Raw genomic sequence first — 14,486 nt, forward strand, 5'->3', positions numbered from 1 at the left:
GATGGGCCATGCTGTCCAGGCTCTCTAGGCAACCCAGGCAGCATCCCCACCCGTCAGCGTGGACACGTGATGGGAGCAGAAAGATCGGGTGCAGTGTGGAGTGGGAAGGACTGGAGGAACTTGAGAGGCTGGACTAGGGGTATCAGGTAAGAGGTAGATGTCTAGTGCCCTCCCAGCATTATACCTTAGACATGTGCCTCTTCTGCCTACCCCTATTTCCAGCCCTAGGGTGCCTCAAATGCAAAAATAATTTTTTGAAAAACTGCAGTATAAAGTGGGCAGTTAATTATATAGGAAAGGTAGATAAGGGCCTAGGGTTAAGACTGTGGAGGTCGGGGGCAATCACTTGTATAAACGCATAAATCTCAGGGGGGCAAATGTGGCAGGCCCTGAGGGTCCTGCTGAAAAATTTGCACCAGCGCCCAAAGGTCCCTAGTAGGGATGGGCGAATTTGACCCGTTTCGTTAAAAAGTTGCCGCTGGCGAAATGTCGCAGACGCCCATTAAAGTCTATGGGCGTCCAAAAAATGTTGTCGCGCGGTGACATTTTTTTTTCCGCCCGTCTTTTTATTTTGACGCACAACACCATACAAGTCCATGGGCGTAATTTTTTTGGCGAAACAAGACGAAAAAATTCGCCCATCCCTAGTCCCTAGTTACACCTCTGAGATGTATTATGTCTCCTAATAATAGTTTCATTCATGCATATAATTTGCTGTCAGCAAACGACTGCACAGAAATCATAACAAGGGAAATAAATGCATCATGAGCTCAATACAAAAGAAATACCTTAGATAACCCAGAAGAAATACAAAAAAACAGAATATTCTGACATGAATAACTTTATCCAGATGCTGGTAATTAAATGGAAAGAAACAGACTGGCCGCACTGATTAAATGAATAGTGAAACAGAGGGTTTAATGTAGTGGCTTGAAGTAAGCACAACGAGGATCCGATACTGTCAAGCTAAAGCAATCACGCGGTGTTCCTGTTGCACGCAAACTTACTCATTGTCCCAAGACAGTTCTTTGTACACACTGTACAGAATTTCAATGAGACCCATTAATCTTGCTCAAATTTGTTCATACCCGGAGTTTTGAGAAATTTCAGGAGCTAGATTTCAACTCACTAAAAATCAATGTGGCATATCTGTCCTTTTTCATCACTGCATTACCAGGGGCCAAACAAAAGAGCCCTGTGTACAACTGAATGCGTATATCTAATTTCCCACGTCTTTTTCATCCCCTCTAAGCAGTTAACTCACAATGAGCACATTTCTCATTCATTAGGAGCTGATTTATATCAATCGGGGAATCAGGCAATTTTCCATTTATTACTGTAAGGAACAGGTCTCTGACAATCAGGAACTATTTTAACAAATGGACACATTTAACAGAGAAGATCAGAGCGTCAAACAGTGGAATGTGTTCAATCTCAATAAGTTGGTGACAGCACAGCAAGTATGGGAGCTTCTAAATGAGTGTTGCATGTGATATGAGTGTTGCATGTGAATTAAGCAGGCGTTAAAAACCTGAAGGCATTAAACCTAGTTTGATAAAGAGCCAGGATGTGGCTTGAAACGTAACTGTGTCTTTTGGTCGTAGCCAAGTTACAATAAAGGCTTTTTTATTCATAAAAACGGTGCTGTCCATTTTCGAAATTCTGCTGTATCTGGTGGATTGTGGCCACTACTGGAACGTGCACCGGACAACTTGAAGGAGTGTGTGCTGACTCAAGTACTTCATGGCATTTAAACCTTAAAAGACATTTTTGAGGAATTGCACTTGGGAGACTGTAAGTACCCAGTGTAAATATGAGTGCAAGTGGGTTTGCTGGAATCACTCAGTGTGGGTCTTGTCAAATGTATGTGGTGTTGGAGCAGCAGGGGTTTCATCTTGGAATCTGAACTGCAGACTCTAAGGGGGGACGTACAGTACTGAGGGCAATGGCAAATGCAGGGGAGGAAAGGAGGATAGCGGAGCAACCACTGGCAGGGACCAGTGTAGTAAGGGTGGATAAGGGGCTGTTTGTTAGGCAGGATTTAAAATCTAATACAAAGGAGGAGGTGATGATAGAAAACGAGGGGGCTGAAGCCTTATGGGTGGAGGTCTTCACTGAATGTAAAAGGTCCAGCAAATTAATTGTAGGGGTATGCTATAGACCCCCATAATGTAATTGAAGAAGAGGAGGTGAAGCTCTTGATGCAAATAGAAAAGACTGCCAGTTTAGGGTAAGTAATGATAATGGGAGATTTTAATTACCCAGATATTGACAAGAGCAACACTACTGCCAGGACAGTTAATGGGAGGAAGTTTATAAACATGTTACATGACAATTTTATGACACAGGTTGTTGAGAAGCCAACCAGAAAAATGCTATTCTGGATCTCTAATGACCCAGAAGGTCATGCAAGTAATTGAGCTCCTGGGTAACAGTGACCATAGCGTGATCTCATTTAATGTCTGGTGCAAAAAATAAATAAATAAACACTGGGGCAACCTAAACCCCTGAATTTCAGAAAAGCTAATCTTAGCTCCTTAAGGGCTGCCCTTCAGAGCATAAATTGGGGTATTATTTTTTCTGCTAAAAACACAGAACAAAAATGGCTGTCATTTAAAATGATATTAAATTGTTACTGTTCTCAATTTATTCCCTTAAGGAGTAAATGTAGAAGCACCAAGAAATCACCCTATATGGCGTAATACGGAAGTAAAGAACTTTATAGGAAAGAAGTAAAAAGGTATTTAAACTACAAGTCTGTGGGGACAGAAGCTGCATTTAACGAATATAAACACAATAATAAATGTTGTAAAACAGTAATCTTAAAAGGCAAAGATAGAAAATGAGGAGCACATTTTGGTAGAGTGTAACCCCAAAAAGTTTTTAAAATATATTAATAGTAAAAAGATGAGTGTTGAGAGTGTTGCTCCTTTAAATAATGGTACCAGCATGGTTGTAATAGACACTGAAAAGGCAAATGTGCTAAATTATTTCTTTTCTTCAGAGTAAACCATAGAGGAGTCTGAGTTCCATGACCCACCTCATAGTTGCACTGTTGGCTCACCTCAAACCTTTACCTCAGTCAGTGGCTGACTCAAGATAAAGTTCAGAAAGCTTTATTAAAAATTAATGTGAATAAGGTGCCAGGGCCAGATGGAATTCACCCTTGGGTACTGAGAGAGCTTATTTCAGTTTTAGACTAGCCTCTATATTTAATTTCCTCAGACTGTCTTCCATCTGGTATAATACCTATGGACTGGAGGAAAGCTGATGTAATTCATGAATTCCTATATTTAAAAAGAGATTACGATCTCAGCCTGGAAGACCAGTAAGTTTGACATCCATGGTGGCAGGGCCAGACCAAGCCGACCAGGCGCCCTAGGCTACCCGTAAGCTAACCCCACCCCCGCGTGCGTACATGCTTGTGCGTGAACCATAAAATAGGGAAGGGCAACGAAGGGGAAGTGTAAGGATAGGGGAGAGACAGAGGAGAGGGGAGGGGGAGATGGAGGGACAGACAGGCGAGAGACAAAGGGGGTAGGCAAAAGCTGCAGAATCCGGACAACTTGCTCATTTAACAATGCACAATCTTCTGCTTATCAAAATAAATAGGAATGGACTTACCTTCTATTATTAAGACTGCAAGACAGACAGCAATTGCTGTTCCAGCAACAAGAGTCAGGAATAATCCAGCTGGCACCACAGACAGGGAGACAAATACTAAAAGTGAGAGGGTAACAAATGGATGCTCATCCAAGTACTGACCAAAAGGAGAATTAAGAAAGGCATCCACCTATACATAATGAACAGAGATGACAACATAAGACATAGAATGAAATTAGCAGAACCATTGCCAGTAATAGCTGAGACTGTACTATAATTACTATAAGACTTTACTATAATTAGTATAATTTCTAATTTTTCAATTAAACAAAACTGAAATCAGCCAACATTCCCATATGAAAATTCAGGTTATTATGGTCATTCCTCGATCAACCAATAACACGCTTGTTTGCCACAAACCTGCTCTTTTTTCTGTTAAGCTGCACCTCTTTTAAGAGCCAAATTCTAGGTAAAAACGACAGGTATGGTTTTATACTAGTATCCAAGAAATAATTCTATACCCAGTATCTTCTAATGGAGTAGCAGGTATAGCAAGGGAGATCAGAGACAGGCACAACAGCTGTGGGATACACTTGGACCTCATGCTTTATCAAGTGTAAGGGGCCTATTAGTTTCCTAGCTTGAGTGTTAAAACAGAATCTACAAAGCTTTCCCTTATGCTGGCTACACCTTACTCTTGTGGGTTCCCTAACCCATCTTAGACTTACTTATATCCACCCTTCTCCACAGTGGCGTAACTACCAGGGGGGCAACTGTTAAGAGGCAAGAGGCCTGCTAAAACCCCACTCGTACCACAGTCAGGGCTGGATTTCAGCAACACGGTCCTAGCGCCCGTCGCTGGCACCGCTCTAGCTAGAGCAGGCGCACTGGAGCACTGGGGGCGCGCAGCTCAGCAAGCCTCGCACAAATCCGGGACTGACCACAGTGCTGTGGTATGAAGTCTGGAATGGGAGGTGGGAACTAGTGATGGGTGAAATCTTTCACCAGGTATAGTGGCATAAAATACCAATGTATTAAAAAAAGTGGCAAGGATTGGAAAAAGTAATTGAGAAAAAACGAGCATTAACTCTAATGCGTTTCGCAAATTTTCACAGTTTGGATAGTTTTGCATCAAATTTAATTGGGACAGATTTATCAATCACTAGTGGCGACCCATTATAAAAGTGGGATCCATGGCACGGGGGCCCATGAACCATTACTTGTGCCTCTGTACCCTCCAGTGAGGCACATTACAAACTTTGTGGCCTGGAGTGTTGCAAATCTTCCATAAATAACACACCAGCCTGAGGTACTATACATTTAACCATATGCTCTGTATTGTACAATAGTATATGTTGTACAATGACATCTCTCCAGGTTGGTGCAAGGGATACTGAAATGGATCAAACCTGGAGGTAATGCACAACATATTATTTGTTTAACCCTCTAATATATCAATGGCCATGTAGTGCATTAAGAAATAGGAATAATAAACAGTTTAGAATTATCTGCATCTTTCATATGTTAATCTTGCTATTTGACATTTCAAAAATATATTAAAAAGCTATATGAGCTTTACTTTTCCTTTCAACAAAGAACTGTTTTGTTTTGGTATATCGTTTACAATTGCAGCTTTGCAGCTTTTGTAGAAAAGTTTTTTTTTTCCTTTTACCTTCGCCTACTGGTCCACTCAACAAAAGCCTATATCAATGAAACAGCCAATGAAAACACATTTTGATTTATTATTTTAGAAAGGAAAGTGGATCTCCAGCTGAGCAATACATCTTTTCTTCTTTGAATGTTCCCAGCTCATACGGGGAACACAGAAATCAATTCTGGTCGCACAAGTATGCATTGGATTTGCTATGACACTTATTACAAAAGCATTCCAACTGCATCATAAAAACAGCAGACCTAAAATAGTCATAGAGAGTTTGACTGGCCCCATTATTCCAGGGACACTCATTCAATGTTGTTTATTAAGCCACAAAGTGTTTCTGTTTGTCTGAGAGCCCCAGAGGGGTAAATGGGAGCACAGGTTTGGCAGCAGAAGAGGTAAAAAGAAGCAGCAAAAGAAATACTAAGTAAAATAATAAAAAAGGGGTATAGAAGGAAGGCAAGAGTTACCAAAATACAAGGAATAAAAGTAAAAGAAAGGAAGCTTGGCTTAAAGTGAAAGAGAATGAAACCCTGGACCAATATGGGAGTCAGGAGAAGTTAACATTCAAAGCTGAAAAAGGAGAAAAGGCACAGGATGCACATCAGATAACAGATAAGCTCTGTAGTATACAATGGAATTCTCCAGAACTTATCTGTGATCTAATGTGTATCCTGTGTTTTAATGGCTGCCCCATGGCTACACTCCAGCTTGTTTATATAAATTATAGTTGTGTTTCTAAAGCAAACACACCAGTTTTACGAGTGCAGGGCAACACTGCATTATATTGTAATTCCTTTAAAATACTTTATTTTTTTGGTGTTACTGTTCCTTTAAAGAAAGAGACAGAAGTGGTTAATATGACAGGAGAAGCCAATGAACAGTATCATAGGTTCCCAAACTGTCAGACTGCCCCCAATGGGGAGATTAAAAAATGCTTATTTGATGTTCCAATTCTATAACATAATAATCACAGAAGACTTTATATAATTACTGTAAACTTGGCAGGTTTGACCCTAGGTATCATTCAAAGCACTGACTTAAGCAGATCATGGTCAGAGAAACAAGCAGCAAATAAGAGTCAGAAAATGTCAGAAAGCATCATGGCTGGAGAAAAAGAATAAGCAGCAGCAGCAGGGATCAGAGTCTTAAAGAAGAACTGTATAGTAGAAGGGCAAAAGAACAGGTACAACAATGTTTTCTAGGGTACTTGGAATAAAAAAGTTATATTAACTTTGTTGAGACCGTCTTCCTCAAGAAATGATCTTAGTGCCCACAATTTAAAGGGGACCCGTCACCCAATAAAATAATTCCAAATCCTATTTTATCATTTAAGTTAAGCAAAATGAACTTTTAATTACACTGTAAACATTATTTGAATCCTGTTTCCTTATGTCTGGTAATTAATAATTATAGCAAGCAGGCAGGAGCCATTTACTGGACACTGTTATTAAAGTGAAATCTGACATGGGGCTAGACATTTTGTCGATTTCCCAGCTGCCCCTGGTCATGTGACTTGTGCCTGCACTTTAGGAGAGAAATGCTTTTTGGCAGGCTGCTGTTTTTCCTTCTCAATGTAACTGAATGTGTCTCAGTGAGACATGGGTTTACTATTGAGTGTTGTTCTTAGATCTACCAGGCATCTTGTGTTAGGGAGCTGTTATCTGGTTACCTTCCCATTGTTCTTTTGTTTGGCTGGAAGGGAAGGTGGTGATATCACTCCAATTTGCAGTACAGCAGTAAAGAGTGATTGAAGTTTATCAGTGCACAAGTCACATGACTTGAGGCAGCAGGGAAATTGACAATATGTCTACCCCCATGTCATATTTCAAAATTGAATATAAAAAAATCTGTTTGCTCTTTTGAGAAATGGATTCAGTGCAGAATTCTGCTGGAGCAGCACTATTAACTGATTCATTTTGAATAAAAAGTTTTTTCCCATGACAGTATCCCTTTAGGACAAGCCTTACATAATCTCAGAATCTTGTTTGTGCACCAGAATGGGGGACCTGATGTCCATCCCCATGCCCTGGCTACACAATTAAATGGTAAAGAGAACGGGGGAATTTGAGGAGAGCATTGACATCTAGTAAGTGCTGAATGGAAAGTGAAAGTAATTGCCTGCCCTGCCTCTATGCCTAAGGCATAGAGGAGGGGCAGGCATTATTTGATTCATAGCTGAGATTTTTAAATGAGTTTATAACAGCTATGAATGCTTAAGTGTTTAATTTTAAAAGGACATTCATTATACAGCTTTTTATGTCTGGATGACAGGCCCACTTTAAGTAAGGCTCAAATGCTTTATACTGGAATCTAGTAATTTCTGTTTGGATAGCAGGTATGATAATGTGAGATGGTATCAAGGGTATAGTCAGCAGCTGTGAGATACAATATAGCATACAGAGTTTCTATGTTCTTCCTATATCTACACAGAGCTGCTTTAATAAACCAGCAGGAGCAAAGATCTTATTGGTGGGCCCCAATTGCCCAATAAATTTGTGACACTGCAAGTGAAATGTAATAAAATGAGATAGGTAATGAAGAAATGGTCTGTACTTAAGTAGACATGATGCCCAGGTGTGCCTCCTGGACCAGCAGTAATTGCAGTGGATAAATGGGACAGAATGGGACACCACAAGAAAAAAAGCAAATAATTAAAAAATGTCATGCTGTAGATCTCTTCTAGTTGATTTTTTGAGCAAACCAATACTCAATCACCTCTCCTACCTCAAGGAAAATGGTAGGTCCCCTCATCTCTAGTGGGTGGCTTTGTATGGTAGGGGACCCTGGTTTGCCATATTCCTACAAATACAACATGGTGCCTACAGCTCCGAGCAACCCCTGGTAGCTAAAGATTATTGAGAGATGCTCACGTTTTTTTTTTATAAAACAGGGGCTCCAAACTGGATATTTTGCCTTGGCAACGCCACCATAACCCTTGTATCCAAAGACACCAGTTTCAGGTCTATGTATTTTTTGGGGGGGGGGTGGAAAAATTGGAAAACCAGGGGGAATGACCTATATTGATGGGCTGGGCATTACAAGTTTTAAAGAAGTTACAATGATCCCTTAAAAACACATTTCTAACATCGCTCTCTTCACTGACTATGACCTCATACGGAAATCATTTACTATTATGATACCTGTTCCTATTATTCACTTGTCAATAACATTTGTTGTCATGGTCCAAATGGTTGCCTTTACATGAATGCTAAATAAACATCTAGTGCAGATGCAGGTTTGCAGCAACAAGAATATTAAAATTCCATTTCAACTTGGTAAGAGAGCTGAAAAGAACAGAAGAGTGATCATGCCCAAGGGATAACTTCACATGAATAATGATCTGTAAACATATTTCATGCTGATAATGTAGATTGAATTTCTAACCTTGGAGTGGTTATTGATTGTCTGCATGAATTTATTCAGCTGCTTTTGTATTTCTTGCATTTTTTCTCGATACAGTTTTTCTGCGCTTGCCATCGTTATTGAACTCCCAGCAATAATCTGATGTTCAGCAGGGCAGTGACTAAAAGGAGAAAAAAAAAATCAAAGCACAGTTAAACCCAAATTGGTCTTTGCCAAAACATAGATTTACTGTATATACATACTACTGGGTAGAGTCCTGCATCAGGTCAGGTACCCTTGAAATACCTGCAAAGTGGTCAGGTTTTGGGCATAAAGTCCTTGATCCCCTGACAATGTGGGTGGTTCGTGTGTACCCTTCCTGGTTACCCGGGTCATTTGCAGGCTTAGCGGGGTTTAGCGGGGTTTAGCGGGTCAGTGGTCTGGGTTGGGTTGTGGGTCAGAAATAAAACTAACTTGGCCCAATGTTTTACTCTGTATATAATAGATTTTGCACCCATAATATCCTCATACCTATATTGTTGCTTTATTTCAATCTGAGAAACCCCACAAGCTTTAGGGCTCTTACACACGGGCGTTTTTTTTGCGCGTCTACTCCTGCTCTCCCCTGCGGCTGAATGGAAGAAAGAGCAATGCAGGGGAGCGCAGGAGTAGACACACTCAATTATTGTGAAGGCTGTACTCACACAGAGGCATGTAAGCGCCAAACGCAGGTGAGATGCAGCATGTTGCATTCCACCTTCGTTCGGCACTTACATGCGTCTGTGTGAGTACAGCCCCCTTCACAATAAATGAGTGTGTCTACTCCTGCGCTCCCCTGCGGCTGAACTGAAGAAAGCGCAACGCAGGGGAGCGCATGAAAAACCCGCCATGTGTAAGAGCCCTTATGCTGCATACAACGATTTCATGTCAAAGTTATAGCCTGTGCTGAAGTAAGAATGATAGCTCTGCACCTCAGCTGTTAAACTTGCAGTTAAACCAGCACAGATTTATTGCTCCCAAGGCAGAAGGTTATATCGTCTAATCACAATTCCTAGCTGCAGGATACATTACCTGTTTCCAATAAGGCATTTTACTACAGTATGTACAGTGTGCTACAGTCTGAAGCCATTTTTGTTTGGACCTTTAAATCTAATGTGTCTAAATGTCCTTCTCATCCATTTTGCTACACTTAAGCTTGTCTCTTACTAAAAATAACAAGGCTTGTTTATCATGATGACGTTTCATTAACTGACAAGATGCAATGAGATTTCCCATACCCAGCATTTCTATCAGCTGCTATTCTTGCCGCCCAGCTGAATGAATGGAAGTGCTAACACATGTGGCCCCCTGGTGCTTCCCCTATAATAAGTGCTTCCATTACAATATTCTCCCAATGGGTACGTAGACTCTAAAAGCAATTTTGTTCAGAAGCGTAGGAATGTAAGTCAGACACTTACATTTTCCAATATAAATTGCCTATCAATGAGCACACAGTATGAAATTATACACTTCCCAAAATGACTAAATGATGATCTAAGAGTAGGTCAGAACAAGCCAGAAACATCTGGATGGAAGGGGGTACTGGATAAAGTCCATTAGCAAGGCACAATATCTTATCTTTCCGTTTTAAATGGATATTATGACTGTGTTTGTTTCTCATTATCTTCTTGTCAAAAAAAAAATAACAACTTCTGGTAGGCACTCAAGTGGGCCTTTGCTTAACTGTTGGAGGAAAGGTTAACTACGCTGATATCACACACAAAGTGTGTGCTTTCAAATAACGTAGGACACCAGTGGTTCTTTTAAAGGAGAACTCTACCCTAAAAACTAATATCTACAAATGGCATATTTTATATACTAAACTGACTGCACCAGCCTAAAGTTTCAGCTTGTCAATAGCAGCAATGATCCAGGTCTTCAAACTTGTCACAGGGGGTCACCATCTTGGAAAGTGTCTCTGACACTCACATGCTCAGTGGGCTCTGAGCAGCTGTTGAGAAGCTAAGATTAGGGATTGTCACAAATTATCAAGCAGAAAATGAGGTTGGCCTGTAATATAAGCTGATGCTACAGGGCTGATTATAAATTCTGATGCTAATTGTACTGGTTTCTGTACTGCCATGTAGTAATTATCTGTATTAATTACTAATCAGCCTTATATTGTGACATTTCTATTCTATGTGTACTGTATATTGTGAGTGGGTCCCTAAGCTCAGTAAGTGACAGCAGCACAGAGCATGTGCAGTGAATCAGCAGAAAAGAAGATGGGGAGCTACTGGGGCATCTTTGGAGGCACAAAGGCTGTGATTGTCTTGGGCTGGTACAGAAGCCCAAAACATACTTCTTTAGTTGGGTTTAGTTCTCCTTTAAAACACAGCAGAACACTTCATTGGACAAATGCATACACTTTAGAAAACGATGGGTGCAATATCAAATCAGCAAATGCTTCTAGTGCTTTCTCATTCTGTTGTTACTCACACAGTACTCACACAGATGTAGTGTTCACATATCCCAAAGGTAATATTGCTTTCCTTGGTGAACTGGGGCAAGTGGTCTTTTATTCCAGGAATCCATCTATCCCCTATACTGGCATCAATGACACCACAGGGAACTAATATTTATTAGTCTTCTCTTTGGAGCCTCAGACTGCTTTACTAACTAACTGAACCTGTCTCTCACTTCTAGAGTGAACTATTACAAAACAACTCTTGCACTTATTCTTGTATTAGAACTTGCCTCCGCCAGGCCCTATGGAGCACACCACACATTTTCTAGCAAGTAGGGGAACCAAAAGAGATAAAGCACACCTGTGCTTTCCTTTTTACAACTATCCTAGAGGAACCATGACACCTCTTGCTAGTTAGATAACCTGCGCTCCCTCCCAACTTTAATATAGGTCCAAACTTAGCGGACCAAAACCTTACTGGGGAAGTCCATTATGTAAGGGGGTTTTATTTGTGCACTGGCAATCTATTTACCTACCTTAAAAGAACCTGGTTAGAAAATGGTGTCTTCAGTTTCTCTGTGTACCCTGTTTAACCCAAGAAATAAAAAAGACCACAGATTTTTCTTAATTATAACAAAAGTCTTTTAGGTCGTTAGCTCAAAGGTCCAGGACAGGATGGTGTTCATCCATGTGTACTAAACTAAATTAACTCACTGGCATAGGGCACGGAGACTAGCGAATTGCTAATGGGGTAACGTTATAGAAATAGTTCTCAGTCTGAATATATAGGCCTGTTAGTCTGACATCAGTGGTAGGAATCTCCACGTAGTGCCACTGTCTTTCTCCTGATCCAAATATAGCACTGTTGTGCTTAATGAAGCTTGGGACCCTGGATCTACTATCCCCTCTGGACCAAGTAGTAACTTTAGGCTTTCCATTTTCCATTGATGCAGTTGTGCAAGTACAACTGCATCAATCTTGATGCACTGGCCACAACTGCATCAGGTGCCTATCCCCCTGGAGACTGCAATGACACTGGAATCATGGGCGACACCACCGCTCATTTGTGGCTGAAATTGCACACTTTGAGACCAACGGAAACATATTTACCTCTGTACCTATAAAGCATTTTCTGCATCAAAGACATAGGAACTGAAACATATGTTCCCAGAAGCACAAAGTCAGTGCTGGAGATGTAAAAAACAAGAAGGCACATTCAGCCACATTTGGTACCAATGCAGCAAACTATTAAGATACTGGCAGGAGACAATCAGAATTATGGAACCATTTACCGGAGAAACAGTAGCCACAAACTTTCTACCTTAATTAATACTCCACTATGATCAGGACTCAAATTTCATAATCACAAAACGACTATTGCTTCACATGCTACAAACAGCGAAAGCAATGATCCCACAAAAATTGAAGGATCCAACCAACGTGCCAGGACTGGATACATTTGATGGAAGAAACCAGGAAACTGGAAGAGATCACAGCAATTATTCATAACAAAAATACCAAATATTGGCAAATATGGTCCCCCTGGATCAATTATCTGAAATTTACTAATTTATAGGAAGAATTAAATTAAACCAGAAACATCTTTGTTCAAATTATCATATCTCTGCTTTTCTCAAACCATCTCACCAAGCGATAAAATCGATTAAGTTGGGTTAGACTCAATATGAATAGAATAGATATAAGAAACCAATGAGCTCTCTTTCAAATGGATACACAACAGCACTCTAAATAAGTGTATGCTCTGTAAATATTACTACTTATAATATGTACTGCTGCAATTTGGAGCTTATGCATTTATCCACCTTCATCCGACCCCCTTTTTCAGGGGCATTTGCTTTTCATGTATATTTGTGTCACAGTGAGATATGCTGTGCTTTAAGATTTCATTGTCTTTTTAATGAAAAAGACTGGTTAGATATCCATTTTTGAGTTCCCCCTAAGTATGGGGTCATTGCTGCACTTGCCCACTCTCTTCCCCATGTTTACAAACACAGTCAGGCTAATACTGAAACTCTAAATTTTCACCTCCCAACATTACCACAACGGACTAAGGATACTGGGAGATGTAGTCCAACAGCTGGACGTCCGCAGAGATTAATATTACTGTAGCTATTGTTAGTTTTTGATACAGTGTAACTACATAGCCACCTTCAAATGCTGCTCACCTTCTTGGCCTGAACAAGCAACATTTACATTCCAGCTATTGCGGAACTGTTCATATGCCTGGGAGCTGTCCTACTGATCACCACCACAGACACCTTATTTGGCTACAAACATAACATTGTCGTCTAGTGAAAAGGGGAACATTTTAATTTAATATAAGCTTCATTCTAAATACAGTAGATAGGCTGTACAGAATAAAAAAAATGTCAATAGCGTTAATTAATCAAAAATGTAATGTATAAAGACTGGAGTGACTGGATGTCTAACATAATAGCCAGAACACTACTTCCTGCTACCAGGCAGTAACCAATCAGAGATTTGGGGGTGGGCAGATGGGTCATAACTGTCTGCGTTTGAATCTGAGCTGAACAGTTATGTCCCATGTGGCCCACCTTAAAGTCACAGACTAACTCAGGGTTAGAGAGCTGAAAAGCAGAAAGTTGTGTTCTCGCTATTATATTAGACATCCAGTCACTCCAGCCTTTATACATTACATTTTTGGCTTACTATTTTAGAAACATTGTTCATTTTGCACATACTATCAATTTGCCCAGTTTTGTTTTTACACTGAACTGTTCCTTTAATCAACAGTAACCTCTGTTTCCCCTTGACTTAGTACGGCATCCTTACTGCACTGCCCAACCTCTTCCCCATGTTTACAAACACAGTCAGGCTGATACTGAAACCTTAAACTCTCAAACCTCATTTCCCACCATTACCACAACTGAGTAAGGTTGCTGGGAGATGTATTTCTACAGTTGGAGGCCTGCAAACAAGGCATTAATTTAAACATAGCTATTGTTACTTTTTGATACAGTTTGACCACAGTAAAGAATGAGGCCTAGAGTAACCTACTTCCTTAGTGTCTTACCTGCTGCCTATTAGATCCCAAACACACCCATCCTATAGGAGACAATTAGAGAGATCCATTTGCAAGGCACTTCCTTGCCTCGTACAGATCAGCAGACATTCAGCTGCTCCAGCTCTTTAATGCGCATGCACACTCTCCCTTTCCTTGTTACAATGCTGCCAATGCTCTCGGGCGGGAGAGAGCAAGTTCCTGCTCATTGATATCCTGTCTCAGTTCCTATTACTACTTTACTGCATGTTAAATTTAAAATGCCTCTGGTTCCATTGTAGAATCAGACTAAGCACTTTCTAATACAGAAAAGATCTTAAAGGACCAGTAACACTAAAAATGATTATGTTAAAAATCCAAGAATGTAAACGAAGAAACAGAGGGACAGATTT

At 40.4% G+C, this 14,486-nt stretch overlaps 1 protein-coding gene across 2 annotated transcripts in view; it reads right to left on the reverse strand.

The window, feature by feature from the left end:
• ldaf1.S (lipid droplet assembly factor 1 S homeolog) overlaps window positions 1-14,210 on the reverse strand; it is a 28,882-nt gene extending 14,672 nt beyond the window's left edge. Inside the window, exons 1-3 of one of the 2 annotated variants that reach the window (XM_018237479.2) lie at window positions 14,091-14,110; window positions 8,648-8,786; window positions 3,625-3,793 (exon numbers count right to left, since the gene is read on the reverse strand). In XM_018237479.2, the coding sequence (XP_018092968.1) occupies window positions 3,625-3,793; window positions 8,648-8,740 (262 nt within the window). In that variant the 5' untranslated portion in view covers window positions 8,741-8,786; window positions 14,091-14,110. 2 annotated transcript variants of the gene reach the window in all.
• Between the last annotated feature and the right edge of the window lie 276 nt (window positions 14,211-14,486).

This window comes from Xenopus laevis, chromosome 9_10S (genome assembly GCF_017654675.1).
Source record: "Xenopus laevis strain J_2021 chromosome 9_10S, Xenopus_laevis_v10.1, whole genome shotgun sequence".
NCBI classification, from domain to species: domain Eukaryota; kingdom Metazoa; phylum Chordata; class Amphibia; order Anura; family Pipidae; genus Xenopus; species Xenopus laevis.